This window comes from Schistocerca piceifrons, chromosome 5, assembly GCF_021461385.2.
Source record: "Schistocerca piceifrons isolate TAMUIC-IGC-003096 chromosome 5, iqSchPice1.1, whole genome shotgun sequence".
Classification (NCBI taxonomy): domain Eukaryota; kingdom Metazoa; phylum Arthropoda; class Insecta; order Orthoptera; family Acrididae; genus Schistocerca; species Schistocerca piceifrons.
In genome coordinates, this window is record NC_060142.1 from 484,302,371 (window position 1) to 484,326,372 (window position 24,002).

The 24,002-nt window shown below is 37.5% G+C and overlaps 1 protein-coding gene across 1 annotated transcript; it reads left to right on the forward strand.

Annotated features, from left to right (window-relative positions):
- Positions 1-8,438: 8,438 nt before the first annotated feature.
- On the forward strand, positions 8,439-23,049 carry LOC124798236. Its single transcript, XM_047261551.1, has 6 exons — positions 8,439-10,079; positions 10,219-10,370; positions 10,505-10,756; positions 16,484-16,552; positions 16,646-16,714; positions 22,534-23,049. Exons 2-6 carry the CDS (start codon positions 10,275-10,277, stop codon positions 22,963-22,965), a joined length of 918 nt encoding a protein of 305 aa, XP_047117507.1. The 5' UTR covers positions 8,439-10,079; positions 10,219-10,274; the 3' UTR covers positions 22,966-23,049.
- Positions 23,050-24,002: the final 953 nt, after the last annotated feature.

A 24,002-nucleotide genomic window follows, 5' to 3' on the forward strand; every position in this document is an offset into this window, starting at 1 on the left:
CTCAGGGAACCTAGTCCTCACCTTGGTGGAGAGGAAGGCGACATAAAAGCTCAAGAACAGGTCACTTCATTGAAGTGGTGAAACTATGGCCACGAGCTGTCTGCCCACCACAACTGTATGGGGTGCTAAAAGTCTACAAGTGGAGCATCTCACTTTAGCCTATAGACTGAAACATGGGTGTAGCAATATACAGCTTGGTCAAACTCCTAATCACTCCACTGAGCCCATCTGTGGCGCAATTCAAACATTCTAATTCATAATTTCATTAATTTTTATAACATTTACAAGAACAACAGATTAAATTAGAATAGATGTACTTTTTGTTCCATAGATTCATAGCCAGTAGATTCTCAAGATTGTAGAACATGTCACAAAATGAGAAAACACAAGACACAATTACAAAGGAAAATAAATATGCTAATGTACAAGGGTTAGTCAGAAAGTAAGGTCCGAATCGCCACAGCTAATACAATGTCGCACACACACTGAAAACCACATGCGCACCACCTCTGCCATGCTTTGCTCATCGAACGACGCCATTTGCAGTGATACTGTCACAGTGTGCTGTTTACAGAGTCAGTTCCAAATGTTTAAACTATAGATCAGCGGACTGAATGTGAAATACGGTCATTGATTCGGTTTTATGACGACAAGGAATGATGCAACAGTAGAAATTAATCGACAAGTAAGTGAGGTGTATGGCCCCATTGCAATGAGCGACAGCAAAGTGCATAAGTGGGTGATAGCTTTCAAGGATGGATGGAAAGATGTCCATGATGAACTGCGATCAGGCCAACCATCAATGGTTTCAGAAGATTTAGGCAAAGCAATGGACAGAAAGATTCGCAAGGACCAGCGATTCACAATTTCGACTTTATCATTGGAATTTCTAAATGTTGGCAGAACGCAACTTTGCACAAAATTGTCTCTGAAAAGTCACAGTTTTGCAAATTGTGCATATGCTCAGTTCCTTACTGAGAAACACAAAAAGGAAAGAATGTCTTGCACTCTTGATGTTTTGACCAATATCATAAGGAAGGTGATCAATTTTTATTGAATGTTGTCACAGGCGTGAGACTTGGGTTTCTCTCATGACCCCAGGCTCTAAACGTCATTCAATGGAGTGGCATCACACAACATCACAAGTAAAAGTCAAGGCCAGGTAGACAACTTCAACATGGGATAGAAATGGAGTCTTGTTAGTCGAGTTTATGCAGAAAAGTACATGATAAATGCAGCCACTTACTGCACTCCCATGCCTAAACTTCAGTGTGCAATACAGAATAAGCAGTGTGGTTTTCTGATGTCTGGAGTTTTGTTGCTGCAAGACAATGTCAGTCACATTCTGCCGTTCACACCCAAAATCTAATCATATCTTTTGGATGGGAACAGATTGTCCACCCATCGTACAGCCCTGACTTGGCACTGAGCGACTTTCACTTGTCCCACTACCTACTCGTAAAAAAGTTTCTAGGTAGTAAGAGCTACACAACAGACTACGAGCTGAAAGAAGCAGTTAAATACTGGTTATCCTCACAGGCAGCGGACGTCTAAGACTTATTGATACAAAAGCTTGTAGAAAGTTATGACAAATGTTTAAACAATTACATAATCTATATAGAAATATAGAGAAACATGTAAGGAATTAAATGAGTAACCCAGGGCAAATGTGGCTATGTGACCCGGAAACGAGAAGTGAGGTAGAGCCGCCCTCTTGTACGTTTTTTGACTATCTGTCTAACTCTATATGGATCAGCCTGCAAAAAATGACTCTAAGACTTTTAAGATGAGGTGGAAAAATCGCGCGCACCTGCGAACGCAGCCGTAGTCTCAATGCACTGGATTGCAAAACCAGGCAAATACTAATCGGTTGCAAAATAGGCCAAGTCTTAAAGAATCATGGCCACTAACAAAGGATATGGAAGCAGAACAGGAGATTCATCTTTCCATACGCTACACTTCATAAAAGTTGCGGTTCTCAGCAGCCTGCGACCAAAATGGAGAGAATCTCATATGTTTTTGCATCTATTGTGGAAAGTATGAGAAGGTGTTGATTTATCATAAACTGACTAGCCAGCACATTTGTTGCATTGTTGACTTTAGAAGGAGTTTGTGATCAGTTTTATCGTAGGGCAAGCTGAAATGGATGATGATAATGAAGACTAAACTTCTACTATAGAAGCACATGTGCACAAGAGCAATGAACGTAGTGCTAAGAGTAACGTTGGTCATAACAAGGAAGAGGCCATGACAAATTGCAGTTCCAGGAAGAGATGAAGAAATATAGAGCAATGGAAACTAAATGTCGAGAAAAAGAAGAGGACTGACAACTGCGAAATGAGAGACTGGAAGAAGCTCACCGATGACGTCATCAGAGCTTTTGGATCTTTCACTTTCAGTTTCAAAAGTAAAAAAAGTTACTCTCACAAAATCAGCAAACAGGAAAACGTGCCTTCTGCTAGCAGAGCCATTCTTCATTTCTGGGAATGGAAAGCTGAAATCTATTTTTAAAAGAGGCAAACATTTCCCAAAAGAAACTCCTAAAGATATTCCAGATGGGGTCCGTCTGAAAAAAGCTAAAGTTATTGACATCAAGAGGCTCCTAGCACTTCACTGAGGAGAGATGTGGCCCAAGGAAGAAAAGTTAAAATTCTATACACAGATTTCTAATCAGCAGGAGCTAGTGAAAACGCGAAAATCAAAACGGCGAGGCTGAAGAGCTTCATTTTGAGCTTTTGGATGATTATGATATCCCAAAAATAGTGTAAGTCACTTTACATTGTGATCCATTCTTTGAAATATTTTCGTTTCCCATAGATTTCTCATTTTCATTAAAGATGTTACTAATATTAAGTCTGATTTCAATGACTAAGATTATTACTGTACTTCGTAACAGTTCAAGTTTTATTTTCAACTGTAAAGGTTTAAACCTCTTTAAAGATTTAAAATAAAATGACTTTTCAGCAGTTTGTTCATTTAAGCTTCTCCATTTCACGTTATTTTAAAATACTCCGGTAGTCGACTGTACTTCGAGAGATAGCCACATATGCACCCGAATTACTTTTGTCGCTGCTTTTGCAACCAATTGGATTTTGAGCATGGCTACAGATGTTGTTGCACAAGTGTCCAACTTGATCATTTGGTTGCGAAACTGGATAAACATAAATTTTGATATAAGCATAATAATTTAGCGTTTAACATGGTATTTTAGAGACGCTCATCATTAGATCATTATGTTTGTTTTGCCTTTTTACTGAGAAAAAAACACTTCTACCACTTCCGTAAAAGTGAGGGTATGTTTTCCTGCTTTTCCTCAAAATCTTCTAACATTGATTTAGCCGCGATTGCAGCCGAGCTACTCAAATAAAAAACATATTTTTGAAAAATGTGTTATAATTTATGTTTTGTAAGAAATCGGACTTTAATTTCCAAATACCTCTCATGACATCAACGGATCCAAAGGGAGATGGATGCCATGTATGTGGAAAAAGTCAAAAAGCCTTAAGGGGACCACATCATGGTTCAGGTCGAAAAAAATCGATTTTCGGTTTTCATCATATTTCGACAGATTAAGGTTTTATTTAAGTACTCTGATAAGTATTTTGCTGGAAAAAAATTGTTTTGAACATTTTCCTATCACGTGTGTTTATGCGTGATGCCCACTTTTCTGTCACCTACTTTTCTGCATATATTTTTGATGTTTATATCCCCTACATTGCACGTTAGGGATTCTTTTTAATTCCCGAGTGTGTTGGCTATCCTTGGAATGCAACGGTCGGTATTCTTTTGTTTCTACTGTTTGTAAACAACACACTTCCAAACACATGGTTAGTTTTGTTCAAGTGTGATTGCGAGTAGTTATTATACTTACGTTTGCAGTGCTTGTTTACATGTGTTTTGTTGTGTTTGTTGAAGATGACGAAACATAAAGGTATTTTCAAGAAACGACAATTTAGAGGAAACGAGCTTAGAAAGCTTTCTGTATAAGAGGTTATGTCGAATGGCAACAATGTTTCTAATTGTAATTCTTCAACAAGTGCATCATAAAAGAAGCTCTCATCATTTCAAGAGAGTGCAGGGGTGCAGGAACATTATTATAAATCTGAGAATATTATCAGATGTAATTTCTAAATTTGTACAATGTAGACAGGATGGTGAGTCACAGAGTGTGAAAATTTGTGAGAGTGCCAGTGGGAGAAAAGGCCTAGCAATTGCTTTGGATTTAATTTGCACTAAATGCTCAGCTCTTATTTAATTTATGAGTTCTTGAACACCAGATGCAAGTGGACCTTATGAAGTCAATACTAGATTAGTTTATGCCTTATGATCCATTGGCAAGGGCATCGTGGCAGGGAGAACATTTTGTTCAGGGATGAACTTACATCAACCACCAAATAAATTTGAAAAACTGACTGCAATATTAGAGAAAGCAGTATGTGAGGTCAGTGAGGAAAGCATGAAACTGGCTGCTAGGGAAGCAGTGGAAGAAAATGATGGATGTTTGGATATTGCAGTTGGACTTGATGGAAGTTGGCAGAAAAGAGGACATACTTCTCTGAATGGAGTAGTGACTGCCTTGAGTGTAGACACAGGTTAAGTGTTTGATGTGGAGATAATGTCTAAATATTGCAAATGTTGTAAAGTCAATGAACACAAAGAACACAACTGTGTGGCTAATTTTAGAGGAACAAGTGGTGGTATGGAAGTTCATGGAGTACAACAAATATTTCATCACTCCATAGAAACAAGAGGCATATGGTACACTAAATATTTGGGTGATGGTGACAGTAAGGCATACGGAGATGCCATTATTAGCAAAATAGAATGTGTAGGCCATGTTCAAAAACGTTTGGGAACAAGGCTGAAAAAACTGTTGATATGAGAGGAAAAAAATTAGAAAATGGAAAATTGTTGACTGGACGTGGTTGGTTAACTAAAACTGAAATAGAAAACTTGCAGGTATACTATGGGTAGGCAATTAGGAGAAATAAAGAAAATCTAGAGGTAATGAAGAGATATGTTTGGGCCATATTCTTCTATAAGTCCTCTACTGATGATAAGCCATGTCATGGATTGTGTCCATCAGGAGAAAATTCGTGGTGCAAATACAATAGGACTCAGGCGACTGGAAAATTTTATTCTCAGCAGCATTCTCGTCCTGCTGCTGTTATTACATTAATGAAACCTATTTTCAGAGATTTGGCTCATCCTGACCTTCTAAGGAAATGTCTGCATGGGCAGACACAGAACCTAAATGAATGTTTGGAACTGCCATCCTAAAACTGTATTTGTAGGCATGCATACAATGAGACTAGGAGTTCATGATGCTGCTTTTACATTCAATTGTGATAATATTGGAAAGTGTTGTGTACTGAAAAAGCTGGGAATTAATCCTGGTGAAAATATAATCACTGGGCTGCAACACTGCGATAAAATGAGGATAGCCGATGCAGACAGGTCTGCATCTAATATGGCCAAGAAAGCAAGACAAATATCCAGGAAGGTGAAAAAGAAGCTGGAAGATCTGCTAGAGGCCAAAGAAGGGCCATCATATGCAGCAGGATATTTTTAATTAACTGTAAGCAACAAATTTCAAAAGATTTTTCTTTAAAGTCAATTTCCCGCAAACTAAAATTTTCAGTACATATGCCCCATTATATCAGAAACTATCATAGATAAATGAATGAAATTTTCGGAGACTCTGCATAACATAAAAAGCCACCTCTGGTACTACATTCGTTAATATTCCCCCATTAGGAAGTTCACAAAAAACATTTTCTACAGAAAAAACTTAATATTTTTTGTTAATAAATTTTAAAAAGTATTTCTTAAAAACTATAAAACAGATAAAGTAGATATTAGTGTAGTTGACTCTATTAGCATTATGTAACATACAGTAAAAATATTAAGGTCCTGCATCAAATAGATTTTTCAGGAATGGGTCAAATACTTGCCTAAATTAACATGGGTTAGATAGGCAGTGTGTGGTCCCCTTAAATATATTTTCGTTTAAAAAGTAATAATAAACTTGTCAGATAACACATAAATGTACAATACACTAGAAATAAGAACAATCCTGACAAAGATTTTATATGACTTACTTTGGTCGAGGAAGGTGGTCATTACTTAGCACACACATTTTCAATAACTTGCCAGCAGCCATAAAAGTTTAATTTACACTAAGGTTTAGTTTAAGGGGAGTCGCAAGATTTAGTGGTGGCCAACTCCTTATTCCACATTCATGACTCTCTTAGCGGATCTGACTGATATGTGTATGTTATTAACAATATCAAATAATGTGGCAATTATGTGAAATCTGACTTGTGTACAAATTCAGTGTGGTAATACAATCAGTCTAAATAAATTTAGTAAAACAAGTATTCCATCTGAGTATGCATGACTACAATAGCCTAAGAATTATCATATGCAGCTCAATGCATAGAACACTTACGTGTTTTGTGACAAGTTTGTTATTAAATTTGAAATGAAAATATGTTTTAAATTTTTTTAAATATATGTACATATGCCGTCCTCTCGTCTTTGGAGTTAGGGATGCACCCAGCAATATCTATTACTGCCGCTTCAGTCTTTCTTTTCTTGGAATAAGCCATTTGTAATCAACACTGCAGCTATTCCCAGCAGGTTCGACCCCATTTGATGCGTTAAATACTGAAGAAATAGTTACATAGTTGCAGTTAAAATGCATATTGTAAATTCGCAGAAATACTAAATCTGACGTGAAAAAGTGTAAATCCTCAAATAACTAAGATACACCTGTAAAATAAAGTCACAACAAGAGGCTTTAATGATGTCGAAGTATACCATAGGCTGCACTCAGCACCCACGTAAATTTGGCGCCAGCGCGTAAACAGAAACTACTCCCAGCGAGTCTCACCAGTAAACAATTAATACACTACTGGCCATTAAAATTCCTACACCAAGAAGAAATGCAGATGCTAAACGGGTATTCATTGGGCAAATATATTATGCTAGAACTGACATGTGATTACATTTTCACGCAATTTGGGTGCATAGATCCTGAGAAATCAGTACCCAGAACAACCACCTCTGGCAGTAATAACGGCCTTGATACGCCTGGGCATTGAGCCAAACAGAGCTTGGATGGCGTGTACAGGTACAGCTGCCCATGCACCTTCAACACGATACCACAGTTCATCAAGAGTAGTGCCTGGTGTTTTGTGATGAGCCAGTTGCTCGGCCATCATTGACCAGACGTTTTCAGTTGGTGAGACATCTGGAGAATGTGCTGGCCAGGGCAGCAGTGGAACATTTTCTGTACCCAGGACATGAGCTCGTGCATTATCCTGCTGAAATGTATGGTTTCGCAGGGATCAAATGAAGGGTAGAGCCTCGGGTCGTAACACATCTGAAATATAACGTCCACTGTTTAAAGTACCGTCAATGTGAACAAGAGGTGACCGAGTCGTGTAACCAATGGCGCCCCATTGGGTGATATTCTGGTGATATGCCAGTACGGCGATGAATAAAACACGCTACCGATGTGCGTTCACCGCGATGTGGCCAAACACAGATGAGACCATCATGATGCTGTGAACAGAACCTGGATTCATCCGAAAAAATGACGTTTTGCCATTCGTGCACCCAATTTCGTCGTTGAGTACACCACCGCAGGCGCTCCTATCTGTGATGCAGCGTCAAGGGAAACTGCAGCCATGGTCTCCGAGCTGATCGTCCATGCTGCTGCAAACGTCGTCGAACTGTTCGTGCAGATGGTTGTTGTCTTTCAAAAGTCCCCACCTGTTGACTCAGGGATCGAGACGTGGCTGCACGATCCGTTACAGCCATGTGACTAAGATGCCTGTCATCTCAACTGCTAGTGATACGAGGCAGTTGGGTTCCAGCACGACATTCCGTATTACCCTCCTGAAAGCACCGATTCCATATTCTGCTAACAGTCACTGGATCTCGACCAACGCGAGCAGCAATGTCGCGATACGAAAAAACCGCAATCGCGATAGGCTACAATACGACCTTTATCAAAGTCGGAAACGTGATGGTACGCATTTCTTCTCCTTACACGAGGCATCACAGCAACGTTTCACCAGGCAACGCCGGTCAACTGCTGTTTGTGTATGAGAAATCGGTTGGAAACTTTCCTCATGTCAGCACGTTGTAGGTGTCGCCACCAGCGCCAACCTTGTGTGAATGCTCTGGAAAGCTAATTATTTGCATATCACAGCATCTTCTTCCTGTCGGTTAAATTTCACGTCTGTAGCACGTCATCTTCGTTGTGTAGCAATTTTAATTGCCAGTAGTGTATGTCAAGGGCGTTGAAGTATTTTCACTTGCGACAATTAGTCGATTATCTCAATCGACTACTCGCGACAAGAAAGCATACTGCAGTGCCTCTAGCGGAATGTTCGGATCTTAGGACTCAAATGTCGCAGAGTGCAGGCAGATACATGACGTAATTGTTCCCATGTCAGGGCATAGACTTCGGACTCGACAGAGTTAGCATGCAGTTTAGCGTCGACATTTTTAAGAGACGATTCCTGAAAGTTTATGGTTTCCCCCTTGTGTTTTAACACTTAACGTTAAACGAAACATTAACGTAAACATGTCGGTAGGCCACAACTGTGCTGCGAAAGTTTGGTTATGTGGAACAGCTCGACTTGCAAAAGATCGGAATGTAACGTCATTAAGGTGCTAGCAACTGTAATGGAATTTCTTAATAACGAAAACCAGATTCATAACGATTCTTCTTCACTAAGGTGAAATAATAACCTTTCCACACTGCTGAGAACTAAAAGAAAGGGAAATTTATCTGTTGTCCTAACGTTTGAAAACGTTTATTTGCTCGAGAAAATATATTTACAAAAACGCAACTTACAATTTTTAGAAGCCAGTAAATATATCCCTTTTCCCTCACAGTTTGTTTCTTGTTTTCTCTCGACGCCAAATAAAATCCAAATTGTTTCCTCCTGTAACAGCAGAGTTTTTTCACTATTAAAGCAACGTAGATTAAAAAAAAAAGTTTTTCGTCTATTTACGTTCTTTTTACTTGCTCAGACATAGTAAAACCCAAATACCTCAATGCCTTCAGATATTTGGCCTATCTTAACCCTGCAAATCGCTGTGAAATACATGGCGGAGGGTACTTACCACTGTATCACATGTTATAGTTTCTTCCCGACCCAATCGCGTACAGAGTGCGAAAGAACGATTGCCGGGATGTCTGTGCTCGAGCTTTAGTTAGCATAAACTTGTTTTCGCGATGCACATCGCAGCAATAGATTCATCACTCAATACACACAAACCTATGACCGTTCGAGTTGCCCGTCGTTATATACGGCATCGAAGTTTACCACATGACTAACGTACTGAGCATAAGTAAAGCATAGGTAAAGTATAAATTAGGAATTTGACGACCACAATATTATTGCACGTGGGAGTGAGGGCGCTTCAGTCGGCCTATTTTGAGTTTTTATCGTGATATTTTACGAGGATACGCTGAAACACTTGATAGTATATGCACAACATTATTAAAATCTTTCATAGTACGATGCATCTGCCATATTCTCTGCTATACTTGATAATTGTAACGCCACCGTATGTTTCCAATAACGGCCACGCAAAACCAAGTGCAGTAATCTCGTGGTGGGGTAGTACCAAATAGTCTACAATTATAGGCTATTTGGTAGAATCCACGCAACCATTGCGCTATGTCAGGATAGCTAAATAACCATCAAAAAGACGCAAAATATCAAAATCAATTTCTCATGAATAAGTGCGGCGAGAATAGGACAACTTCCGATGTTAGCAAACGAAGCCACCGTCCGCCGTTAGCATCAATGTCATAATTCTATCGTTTCCGAGCATGCGCAGTTTTCAGCACACTCGCCACAATCAATTGACTATTGACGTCACTGACCCACTTGTGACGTCGTTGGGAGGATAATTTACACGCTACTCTACAACGTGCACCTACCACAAGTGATCTTTATACACATTGATGTTACTCGTGTAAACCTGAACCGAGGGCACATAGTGATATAGTTATGACGTAGCTTATTTCTTGCACTTAGGACGAGGCATAGGTATTTTGCTCCTTTTTTTATTAGCTGCGTAGGCGTTTACGCGCAGTTTGGAATGTGTTTCAAATAGAATCCCTTTGGGCGCTCAAATAATGAGGTATCCTCATGATTCGCCTTGTGATTACGTTTTATGATTTGGCAGGTCATTTTTTTCTATTAAACTGATATAAATACGTGTGGGCTCCTGTGTTTATCGATATGGAATGGAACAGAAAATCCATTCAGCTTCTCATTCAAGCATACAAAGACGAACCCTCACTCTTCGATCACAGGCACCCCCAATATCATTTGAAGGTAAATTGTTAACTATTTTTAATTTTGTTAAAAATGGCAAAAAGTAATTTTGTTATCGGTATTAAAAAAGTCCTTAATAAATTTACATTGAAGGAAGTGTTACCGTTACGTATAAACAAATTGTATTATTTCAGGCCAATAGAAAGGTAAAACTTGCAAAAGTTGCACAAAGGGTTGGGGAGGTGCTACCTGGAGTTACAGCCAATGACTGCAAAAGCAAATTTGCAACCTTGCGGTCACACTATGGCGCTGAACTTAAGAAGATGCGAACCGGCAAGGAAACCGGAGTAGTTTACTCACCCACTGTGTGGTGGTTTCCACTGATGGAGTTTCTGAAAAACCGAATTGTACCCAGATCGTCACACTCAAATATTCCCGAAAGATTTGTGAGTATTTGTATTTTTGTATGCTGTTAGTATACATTGTGAGCTTTATTGCAATCTAACACAGTTATTCTTACACACTTATAGCCACAAATCTTTAAAATTTGTTGTTCTACTTTGATTTCTGCCAGTAGTTAATCATTATATTGCTAAAACCTGTGCATACTATCCCCAGTTAATCTAATTCATGAATGGGTAGTCAGTTCCATCACCTATCCTCACCCCTCCATATGCATTCCCTTTGTTGTTTCATGCTTGTCCCTCTTTATTTATTCGCCATTGGACCATTCACTGCAACAGTATTGGACCTATCATATATAATATGGTACATAAATAATAAAGACATACATAAAACATGAAGTAGAATAGGATTAGGCGAGAATGGTGCAGGATGTTGGCCATGACCTGTTCAGTGGCACAACCCAGCATTCACTGCAGCAACATGGAAAAACCGTGAAATCTGCAAGTCAGAATGGCCAGACTGTGCTCAAACCCGACTCATCCCAAATGCGATTCCAGTGCGTTCACAGATTTAGACACCTCGTTCAGTACGTGATTAGGAAAGAGAGCTACATATACCTAGTTCTGAAAATGTTACAACATGCAAATGAAGGATAAACAATAATATAAAACTACAACATGATACTTCGTCATATTACACTTTTGAAAATAAATAAAAACATATTATGTAACACTGAAGTGAAGCAGTCATCAAGCCAAAGATTGTTTTGAGCACCACAGTGGTTCTGTTGGAGGTGGTATGCCATTGCCTTCCTCTGACCTTTCAACAGACTTATCCAGCCAGCTGTAGGGCGACCAACAGTTAAATGTTGATTCCAAACCATGGTGTAACTCAGCATTTTTCTCATGAACAAACATTGCCAGAGGTGAAAGTAAGTCATGAGCAACAGATGAAAATCCTGTGATTGACTGAGAATCAAGCCCGAGAAGTTTGCATTTGTAATCTGGCACATTACTGCTCTTTTTTTTTCTTTCCCAATCTGTTTCTTTGTCATTGTTTCATCAGTGGTTCTGCGCAGATGCTGCATGACATCTTTCAAATTCCATCACTGGTACTGCAATCAGTTTTTTAAATTTTTTTTTACTAATCTTGCACTAGATCCCATCTCCGGGGAGGAGTATTGTACTGCATTTGGAACCGAGAAAACAGAAAACCTACAGCAGAAACAATCTTTTGCAAAGACAGACGCAGCATGAATGGTACAGCAGTTAACAAATTAAAAAATACCCAACTATAAATATGGCATAGTATACCTGTAAGCTAACATATTCACTTACATTGTAGAACCACATCTCAGCAAGAAATGATTTTAATTCTGCTCTAAAAATCCATTTCCTTCTCCTTCATCTTTATGTATGTGGCAAGTGCATTACACATAGTGACACCAAAGTACTCACATGTATTTGTTCTGCTTGGAGGGACCCACAGTTGCAAGTGTTACAACTATGGTAATTGCTACTGGTTTGCAAGTCACCAATTTTTGCTCTTACCATCAACACACTCTTGTGTGTACACACAAGGAGTGCACACAACTTTTTAAATAGAGGTATGCGGTAAGCCGTAGTAGAGCTGTGTGACAAGATTTGAATAGGCCCTGACCTTTTCTGTAATGTAAAAATTTCATATAGTCAACTGTTGGTGTTGTCCAGAAAACACTTCCATAAGCTACAAGGGACTGGAAGTAACCAAAATAAGCATTTCAAGCACCTTCCGAGAAGCAGTCTTTAGAAATAAGTTTTAGAGCAAAATACATTGAACTGAGTCTCTGAAAGAGTTCATGCACATGATCTTTCCAGCTTAAGTCTTGATCGAGTTACATTCCTAAACATTTTGTGCATTATACCGTTTCTCTCACATTTCTGCCCAGTACCACTTGAAGCTCTTGGTTGTAATTCTTTTTTCTTTTTTTCCAAATTGAACAGATTTTTTTTTTCACATGAAGGGTCAGCACATTAGCTGTGAACCATGAACACAAACAAGGACTCGAGGAGTTGATCAGTTATTGTGGACAGAGATTCCTTAACATTGTTCACTGTTACAATGTCATGTGCTAACATCATGGTCTTAGCTGCAATTACTGAGGTCTGAATGTCATTTATATAAAACAGGAAGAGAATGGGACCAAACATGCTGCCCTGCGATACACCTACTTCGAACTTCTTTGCATCCAGTAGCCTGCTAATCTGATTTTATGATTAGAATGAACTGATGTGAGCTACTCACGTGTGATCTGTTTCTCATTTATTTATTTATGGGTCCAAAGAATCTTTCCATATTGTGGGATACAATGCAAATATTGTGTCACAATATGCAACACTTGCCAGTTACAATGTCAAGTGACACGTATTTAATTTTACGAAGCCACAAAAAAATACAAAGGTTACTGTGACTTTTCAGCAATTGAAATCTCTCACTGGGAGCATGTCCATTACTTTAAAGTGTAATTTTTGTGTACTGAAATTCTGGTTCTTCAATTTTCTCATCTTGTCCCTCATACTTTTCTGTTTCTTCTTCCATCTGTGTCGTATCTGTATTTTACCACCTAAGGTCAGATTTTCTATACATAGTTTGGATGCCAGTTCCTCATCACGTAGTGGGTTATCATGGAATTTTTAGGTCCTCTCAGTGATTTGTGAAATAATCTGCTGTCTTTTCAAGTAAGTCAATAGCTCTCGAGATGTGCGTGGCAACATTTTTTGTGTTTTTGCCGACAACATTAATGTGGAGTAATATATCATACATAATGAATGTAAAAACATGGATAAGGTTTGACAAACTGCCATTCAGTCCATATTTTTATCTTTGTGTGTTATGATCTGTGCATCATAGATGTCTCGTATGTTATGGTAAAGAGTGGTGACTATAGTCATCCTATTTTCCCATCTTGTTGTACTCATTGACGTCAATGGTAGGGCAGGTATATAACCATTCAGTATTAATGGCAGATACAAGTGAGAGGGATTGGTGGGGAAGGATACCATGCATCTGCACATGTGTAAACACTGCTTGATCACAATTTGTGGTTTCAAAAGACTATGACATGTGACACACATTGCATATTTAATTCAGTATTTACTTATTTATTTATTACAAAGAGTTTGTCTTAGTGATACTGCTATAGGTATTTAAGGTTCCTGTACAGGAACTGCTTGGCCAACATATGCTGACATGTATCTCTATATCTTTATTATAAAATTTTTCACTTCTGTAGGAGCTTTCATACTCATGCAGGTGGATTTCAAGTGTTTTGTAGGTGCACAATAGAAACTGAGGTGGCAACACATTACTAGCAAGCTTCGGTATTTTGAAAGATGCACCAAGTAGAGAGTATCTTTTGTCCTTTGTTTCACAGTATCATAGATAATTTCCAGTAAGATAGTAGATTTATGAATGATTTGTATTACCAGCTTATTTTCATGCTTTTTCATTTATTCAAAACTTTCATTGTATTGTTTGATTCAACCTTCTGGAACCACGTTAAAATTTAAGATTTTCCCACCCCCAAAAACCTACCGCCCTGTGTGGTGGCACTCTTTGCCCCTCTCTCTCCCCCCTCCCTATATCCTACAGGTACTTACAAAAGTTGGAAAACTGTTTAAATTTCAAAGGCTTTCTCAGCTAAGAGAACACACACACACACACACACACACACACACACACACACACACACACACACACACACACACACAGTGTTGTCTTCTAGCACTGCTGTTCAACAGTATATGTAGAAGAGTTGCGGAGCTAACATGGGACACAAAAAATGCTTCTTGTGTATTGTATATACCAATTTTTTTCTGCTGCATGTACTGATACTGCAATCATTATGGGAGAAGAGAAGGAAATGTCTATTACAGATGCAGATCACACATTTTTTAGTGCTGTAGTGTTTCGTTAGACATTGGTTGCCCCAGTGATATGAAACTGCTTTCAAACAACATGTTTACTCTCAGTATCTATTGAGTGTTCCTTCTATTTCAAAACTGATGTTTCTGAAATAGTGTAGTTTGAGGGCAATGGTGTTCCTCTGTCATGTCAACTATTCTAAGTTGGTGACTGATGGAATTATTGTTAGCAGGTTGTGGTACAATAGCAGATTTAGAAACCATCCCTAGTGGCAAGAGCAGGAATGGGTGTTGATCATTCGCTATACTAGTGCCTGTTATTTAGGTTCATAATGAAGTATTTATCCACATTCTGACTGCATTCTTGTCTCTTTATGACAACAGTTCTTGAGGTGTCCTGGCCACCCTTGTGGAGAGTATGTAACATACTCAAAATTTTAATTGCTGATTACTTTGAAATATCATAGCTTCCTATCTGTGTCTTTGTGGTTTTGGGGCACTCAATGACAAAGTTATCAGTGACCAAACTCCCTATCCTCTTAAGCAAAATGTGAATGATAAAGATTGGGTATCACTGGGTCCTAATTATGGTGAATACCTAGTTTAACTTTCAAGTGTGATGGATAGATTTAATTTTTTTTACTGTATTTGCCAAAGATTTGTATTTTGCAGAGTTCTACACCCCTAACTTCTTATGTGAGATTATTGTGGTCAGAAGTTTTTGTCATCACATTCTGCTACTACTACATTTTAAATTTCAAATAATATTAGGCTGTGTGTAAGATATCCCCCATATTTCACAATAAATAACTGCGAGGCAAGAAACAAAAACATGATGTTACATACCTTAGTGAGTAAAAGTGATGGAAAGATGCTCGGAGAAAAGTGTGTTTCTTATTGTTTTATATTTAGCCATTAGTGATGTTCACAGTATAATAATTCAAAGTGATTTATTACACATGCTGTTTCCTTAAGTTTCTTTGTTTCATGTGTTCTCAGATTTACTTATTTTTAACCTTCTTACATGTATTTATATGGTTTCTCATTTTTGATCATTTCTCTACTTACATTCTTGATTTTCACAGTAGGCCCACCTAATTACAACTGAATAAAACAAATTTTATAACATGAAATAAATGAGTGTTCATTTCTTTGTGCCGTGCAAATGAAATTTGAATGACAGTAAGCAGAAAAGCAACTCTAGAACCAGAACAAGAAAACATGTAGAACAGCATCTACAACTTCACACTACTGACGTCTTTCAAAAATGAAGGTGAAATTATGTGTGGCACAAAGGGAAAAAAAATCATTTTATGCAGTTGCAATTAGATAGACCAAATGTGGAAGGTACCAATGTATGTTACACACAGCTGAGCTCAACAAGACAAAAAATTTAAAGATATTATTCTGAATGGTTTTCTGTATTTAACACTGTGTATTTTTGTCCAACTATTGTTTGTGTGTAGAAAATTAAAAATGTCTGTTGGACTAGTTCTCTGACCCAGATACCCATCATTTTGTGGAGAAAGTTTTCTATTTGAGTCCACTTCACAGGTTCAACCTATCCCTGCCTCCACTCTGTTCCTTTACAGTTCCATAGTGGCTCTTCCACTGTGGAGTGTCAAGTTAGAGCTGTGAGTCTGTTCATGAAGATGACTCAAGTACTAAAGGACTGACTGCAAAAGATGGGTGTAAGGGCTTCAAGTCCTGGTCCAACAAACAGTTGTAACTTGTCACGCTTTAGGTACGATTATCAAAAAATGATCAGAGCAACTTGAGACTAAATGTTATTTGTTGTAAAATTATGCACATCTCATTTCCAGCAGTATGTTCAGGTAACTGATGTGTTTATATTTTTCCCTTCAGTTTTCATATAAGCCCCAGGCAGTATCCATGGATTCCAGTCACTCCTCTGACCTAATGGATTGTTATAATGTAAGTGCAATAACCATTCTTCCTCATGTAACTCTGCATTGGGTAAAGTGGTATTTTATAAAGCTCAAAATGAAACTGTGAAACACTTTCCAGCTTTCAGATGGACCTCAGTTGCAGATAGTGGAATCCAGAAGTACAGAGGACACTGCAGACAGTGGCAGTGTAAGTAAAATATGGAATTTTCTTAATGAAAATCTACAGCATAAGCAATGGCCTTTACACAGTACAAAAGAGATAATAAGGTGCTGTCAGAACAGAGCTCCCAAGTGGTTGTTTAGATGTCATAACTGGAAATGGTGTAGGCATTTTCTTCTTGTGCAAGTTAACACCTGTAGTTCATGGTAGACACTTTATTAATGTGGATGACTGGTTTTGTATGTCTGTAGTATTGTGAATGAGATATTAATTACAAGGAGAGTGTGTGGAGCCTGTCACTGCTTGGCCAACTGGTCTTGGATAGAACAATGCTTTAAATCCATGTCAGATAGATCTTTATCAACAGGGTCTCATGCCCTCTTCCAAGGACACAGTGGAGAGACAAGGAATTCTATCTAGGGTGTAGGCATGTATTCCTGTCATCAGAAATCTCATTATTCTATGCTTCCTACCCAGGCCAATCTAGGAACAGTAACCACATTTTCTTCCACTGCAGGTTGTTGAAGTGGTACCTTTGGGTGAGCCTACAATGCTTTAATTTATGTTAAAGCCCTTTGCTGTGATGGTGTGTTTTTGAAATCTAAACTAAGGTAGTCTGTAACTGTGATTAGAATTATATTTTTAAGTATTTTTGCATCATTTGCTTCTGTATCCAATATGTCTGTGTAGAGTCATCTCCCCAGCCACACAATGTTCATGGTTTCCTGTGCTCCATGTTCCCTGCAGCTTTGTATTATGACTTCTATCTCCATACTTTCTAATTTCCTCTTGCATGACATACTTCTAAGTTATAGAGCATAATTATGTCAATAATTGCATAATATATTCATTTTTTAATGTCAGTACTTATGAATTCTCTTCACAGTATACCTTTTAGTTGTGTAGCCTTCTGCCCCCGATTTTCTCAGTGTTCTATATCCTTTCCACAATCTGAATCTTATCAGACAGAGATCTGAGATATTTCTGTTATTTTTCTAACAGTGTTCCCACAAAGATACAAATCTTCATCAGATTATATCACCAGATCTTTGCATAATTTACCAAGAACAGTTCTTACGTTTTTCTCAAACTTCAGAGGCATGCACATAGCATCTTCAGCATAGATATAATTACTACTGGATCATGTGCAAACAGTAGTATGTGGCAGTATGAGTTGCCAAGCTGTAATTCCACTGCATGGAAGTTTCTTGTCCAGTAATGAAGAGGAATGAGACACATGTTAAATGCAATTAGAGAGAGACAAAATCCCTGCAGCTAACCATTAATTGTTTAAGACTCCTCTGAGATACCATTTTCCCAGTCTACTGAGGACTTATTGTGAGTAGTGAAGCCTTTTACAGAGTTTATATAGAAGGTACTGATTCCAGAGACACAGTGTCTTAAGCCTTCCTCATGTCTATTAAAGTAAGGATGATTTTCATAATCCTCATGTGCAATTTTTCTGTCACGTTTCTGAAACACAATATGTTATCAGTGCAATGTGTTCCAGATCTAACACCACTCTTTTGTGCTAGATCTTGCCTTTAGCTCAATCCTTACCTTTAAAATGCAACCATATAACCTGCCAGATACTTATAGTAGGGGGAGCAGGAAACAGCCTGGCTACCATCTTGGAATATAGCATCAAAGGTGATCAGGAGCAAACAGGAGCTGCAACAGCTCACACTTATGTGGATTTTGTCAAAGTTGTGCAGCGACATGACCAGCTCTAGGTTAACAAGGCTGTTAGCTGTGTGAACAAAGAAGTGAGCAAATAGCTTTTGATTGAAACAACGTCCCGTGTCTGTGCTGTGCCTGTTGGTTTGGTTGGGTGATGGGGATACAATAATCTTGCCCTGTGCCTGAGCAGGAGAGGGAAGGAAAGATTGTTGGCTGAGTAGCTTGCAGAAAGTGTAAGGGGAGGAACAGGGTGGGGGACAAGTGCACAAGACAAAATCTCTATAATTACTGGAATAAAATGAGCACATTTTTTGGGTTAGAGTCAGATTACAGACTGAGAGTACTGAAATAAATTAGAGCAGTAGAAGACCATGACACATGTAAAAGTTACCAGGAAAATAAAATTAATTTGTTTCTTCGGAACATTAGAACATTAAGAGGGTTGAAAAATTATTTTATGCATAGAAAATGTGAAAAACACTTAAGTGATAGGTGTTATGTATCTCTCTGAACTCATGTAACCACAGGGATGGAGAAGTTAAATATCATGGATTACAGACTTGCATCATTTCCTTGTAGAGTTAACATGGAGAAAGGAGGAAATGGAATATACGTAAAAGTTGGACACAGAGTCAAAGATATTGAAAAAAATAGTTCTTGTGTTAATCAGGACCTAGAAGCATTGTTATTGCAGATTTCTCCTCTGATAATCGTGACAATTTACAGATCCCCTCTTGGAAACTTTCAGCTGTTTATGAGAAATATAGAAGCATTACCAAGCCACCTGTCAGACAACAAGAAACAGTTAGTAGTTTGTGTAGCTCTCACTGTAGATTATTTAACAGATATTCACAGAAAAAATGAACTAGAATTATTATTTAGGTGTTTCAATGTAATTTCAGTAGTCAATTTTCCCACTCGTGTGCAGCAACAGTATGCATCTTACAACGCTGAGGCAGGTTCACACAGAGCAGTGAGAACAGGATATAATGTTTTAAGAGTAAGCTAAGAGGGGAGTTATGGAATGAGGTATATGTAGAGAGAGATACTGATGTCATATTCAATTTATTCCATAGTAAGTTTGTGTCAATATTTGAAAGTTGCATTCCTAAAAAAATAGCAGAAGATCAATTAAAAAGTAACCCTTGGACAACCGAGGGAATTAAATTCTCATGTAAGAGGAAAAAGGCAATTTGCTTAAAGGCCAGATCTTGTAGTATCTTGCATACTACAAAAAATGCTGTAGTATTTTGAGGAAAGTCATTAAAATGTCCAGAAGTATGCATATTCTGACAGAAACAAATAGTACAGATACTAATATTAAAACTATATCGCACATTGTCAAACGGGAAACAGGACAGCCAGTCAGTGTACAAGAATCCATAACAGTTACACTAAATGACAATGTTGTGACTGATACTTTACCAATTGCAAGTACTTTTAACAATCATTTTCTAACTGTAGCAGCAAATAGAGGATTAAATGATACAGCAAAGAATCAAGAGAATGTTGTTCCACAAAACTTTGAGCAACTAGAAGTAACACCAAAATCCTACATGGAAATTGATGCATTTATAAAAATCCCAAAAAATTAATGTGTTCGTGGAGTTCATCGAATTTCAGACAGAATTCTGAGAAATTGTTCCAAGTTAATAATTAATGTCCTTTGTGATACATGCAATGCATTACTGGCACTGGGAATTTTTCCAGACTGTTTAAAATATGTGATTCTTAAAGCACTTCATAAGAAAGGTGACAAGGCAGACTTAAACAATTACTGTCCAGTTTCCTTACTGACATCTTTTTCCAAAATATTCAAAAAAGTTATGAACTCAAGAGTAGTCACAAATGTAAGTGGAAAAATTAATTAACCATATGTGTGATGCTTGGATTCCAGAAGGGTTGCTCAACTGAGAATGTTATTTATACATTCACTCATCAAATAGCACAAGCCTTAAATAAGAATATATCATGAGCTGGTTTTTTGTGGTCTTTCCAAGGTGTTTGATTCTTTAGATGAAGATACTCTCTTAGAAAAACTCAAGGTTTATAGAACTGATGGCTTTACATGCAGCTGGTTTGAATCATGCTTCACACACAGAATGCAAAACACTGTGCTGAATAATTCACACAATGTGAGAAAAGTAGAAAATTTTAGTGACTGGGGGGTGGGGGGAATCAGGAAGTTCCACAGGGTTCAATTTTGTTGGATCCACATCTGTTCCTTATGGTATATGTGAATGACCATCCATGTAACATTTAACAAGCAAAACTGGTACTGTTTGCAGATGATACTAGAGCTATAATAAATCACATTAGAGAGAAAGCAACAAAACAGTTGGTAAATGATATTTTCCAAAGAATTATTAAGTGGTTCTCTGAAAATGGACTCCCCTAAATATTGAAAAAAAAAAAAAAACTGCATTCAGTTCTGTACAACTAATAGTCATACCAACAATTTACGTACTACATGAGGAGGAGTCATTAAATGGTGTAGAATGCTCCAAATTTTTGGGCGTACATATTGTTGAAAATAAAAACTGGAAGAAGCATATTACTCAGCTTTTCAAACAATTAAGTTCAGCTACCTTTACTCTTCGTACAATGGCTAGTCTTGGAAACAAACTTATCAGCCTCCTGGCATATTTTGCATATTTCTTCTGAATAGTGTCATATGGAATAACTTTCTTGGGTACCAGTATGTCATTACTTAGAAAGAAAGTATTGATTGCACAAAAGTGAGCAGTGGTTTTGACCCATCGATGTCATCTTCAAAGAGCTAGGCATTTTAACAGTGCTGTCACAATACCTATATTTGCTAGTGAAATTTGTTATAAATAATCTGTCACAATTTGAGAAGAACAAGATGCACATACCTGTAACACTAGAGGGGAAAAATGACCTTTATTACCCATTGTAAGACCTGTCAGTGACTTAAAAAGGAGTTCAGTGTGCAGCAACAAAAATTTTGATCATTTGCCCAACAACATAAAATGTCTGACAGGTAGTGAAGTAAGTTTTACATCTAATTTAAAATCATTTCTCCTGCACAACTCCTTCTATCTCACTGATGAAATTTTACTTAAAAATTGGAAGCCAATAAAAAAGTGTAGTTGCAGGAGTAGGACTAAAATTAATAATTTCTTCATTTAACACTAATCATGTAAACATATACTGTAAACTAACTCATTCCTTATTACTTTGATAGAAGAATCATTCAAATGCTCTATGGAACATGTAACTAAGTAGTAACACTGATTTGTCTATAATTGTACTTTTTCATATTTTCGTTCTTGAATGTAGGTGTGACTAGAACAGTTTCCATTGTTCAGGCAGCTCACCTTTCCATTTCATGTAGCCTTTAAACATTTGGGTTAGTATTTATTTTACTTGGAACTATATTTAACTATCTGAATCCCTCCAGGACTGTGCAGAATCCTTGTTTATTTTCATGGCTCTTAATGCCCTTCACCCAAGTAATCATTTTGTCTTTACCTCATCTAATGGTTGCCAATTGCTTACTGTCATTTGTAGTTTTCTCTTTTCTCTTGCAACAGCTCATGAAAGTAACTGCTCAGTTCTTTCAGACTGAAGAGTCTTTTGTCTTGGTTTCGCAAATTCTTTTATGAAAACAACACCTTATATTAATAATAATTAAATGTATTTACTACATAAAATAAAATGCACTTTTACTTCCATAATTGTATTAAATATCATTATAAATAACACCTTATATTAATAATAATTAAATGTATTTACTACATAAAATAAAATGCACTTTTACTTCCATAATTGTATTAAATATCATTATAATTAGTGATAATGGATTGCATTGTCTCATTAGCAAACAGCACAGTAGAGTTAGAACACTGGATTTGTTGAAGAAGGACAATGGAGGTGGTCTTGGCTTCTATAAGGAACTTTATCGTAAATTTTCGATATTTATGCAGAACAATGAAAAACTGGATTGGTACGGTCAGACTGGTATTTAAACCAGCTCCTCCTGAGTATGTTTACTTGCTCACTATTGTGCCAACTAGCACACATATTATTTGGAAAAGCCTGGATGAGGATTGTTACAAGAGATTGTCTACCTGACTTGATGTAATATAACATGTTTTGTTTGGCATTCACCTTTAAAAGTGTTTGTATTTGCTTATTTTCAGGACAATCACTCAGAGTTTTCCGCAGAAATCGTTGAAGTGAAAACTGAAATTGATGTGATGCCCTCAGAGTGTGTCACCACTGAGACACAAGATGCTCCAGAGCCACCAGAAACACATCACCTGTATGCAGAAACACAACGTCATTATGAAAAGCCTTCAAAGCGACAAAAGAAAGATGATGATGATACGTTGCTCTTATCCACATTGTCAGTGTTGGAGAAAGTTAGTTCATATTTAGATCGAACAACTGAAGATGACACACTGGGGAAATTTGTGGCAGAAGAGTTACGAAAAATGGACAATTACATTTGCATTAAGACAAGAGCAAAACACCGAATACTCCAAGCCATAATGGATGCACAGATGGAGATAATTCGTGAAATACAGAAGACAAAGAAAAGTAACGTGGAATGTTCAAACTGTACAAAATAAATGAAATTATTTTAAAATAATTATTTAATATGTCCCATCACCAAGGTTCGTATTCGGTGGTAATAAAACGATCGAGAAAAACTGTTGGATGTTATGTTCATTTTATTAGTGTCTGTTACTCAGTCTTCTGATGCTAGTCATTGACAAACTAGTGCCTCTTGTACTGAGAACTGTACACTACAATGCACTCTTAAATGTTGTTGCCATCTGAAAATGATATGTTCAATCTTTTCTGTTGGCTTTTTTTTTAAAATTCAACATAAACCTGAAATAATTAGGCAAAGTACCCACTTTGCTGTTGATTATGTGTGATGACACTAAATTTTTCAGTTCATCTTTGATTGTCTTGATGGACATTCTGTGTGATCAGAGGTAGGAGATATCCCTCAGTATGGTTGAAATATTATAACATTTAAGCTTGTCTATGCCACCTGTGTATCCAGCCAGCACTAGGTAGGGGCACAAATGTGTGTGTGTGTGGTTTTTTCTGTAGTTTCAGAAAGGAGTTATTCCAAAAGCTAGCAAGTTTTCTTTTGTTTTTGTGTCTTCCTGTCAACTACACAACGCTTCTGCTAATCGTGAGTGACCTTCTTTATTCATAAAGTGTTAACCTTCCTCTTTTCTTATTTTAGTTATTTGTTAAAGGCCTCACAGCAAATGTTCTTTCTCAGAAGAGACTATTTTGCTGTTCACAGAAACATATTGTCACAAGTGCTGGCAGATAGGGATACAACCTTCTGCTTCATAATAAAAAAACCTGTACAGCTGCATTTACACACACATGACAAGTAAGTTGCTCCTTTTCAGTAAAACCACTTCATGCTTGTCTCCACCACCAGGCCTAAAGCATTTCATAGAATATTACATACCATATTTTTTAATCAAAAGAATGAGAAGAAAATATTTTTTTTCCAGAAATCTTTACCTTTTAAATTCACACTTTTTACATGAGTGTGGACCAGTTCTTGAAACATTTTTTCCGCTCTGATATTGGTCTCTCAAAAACACAATTTTGGAAGTATTCAATAGCTCCTTTC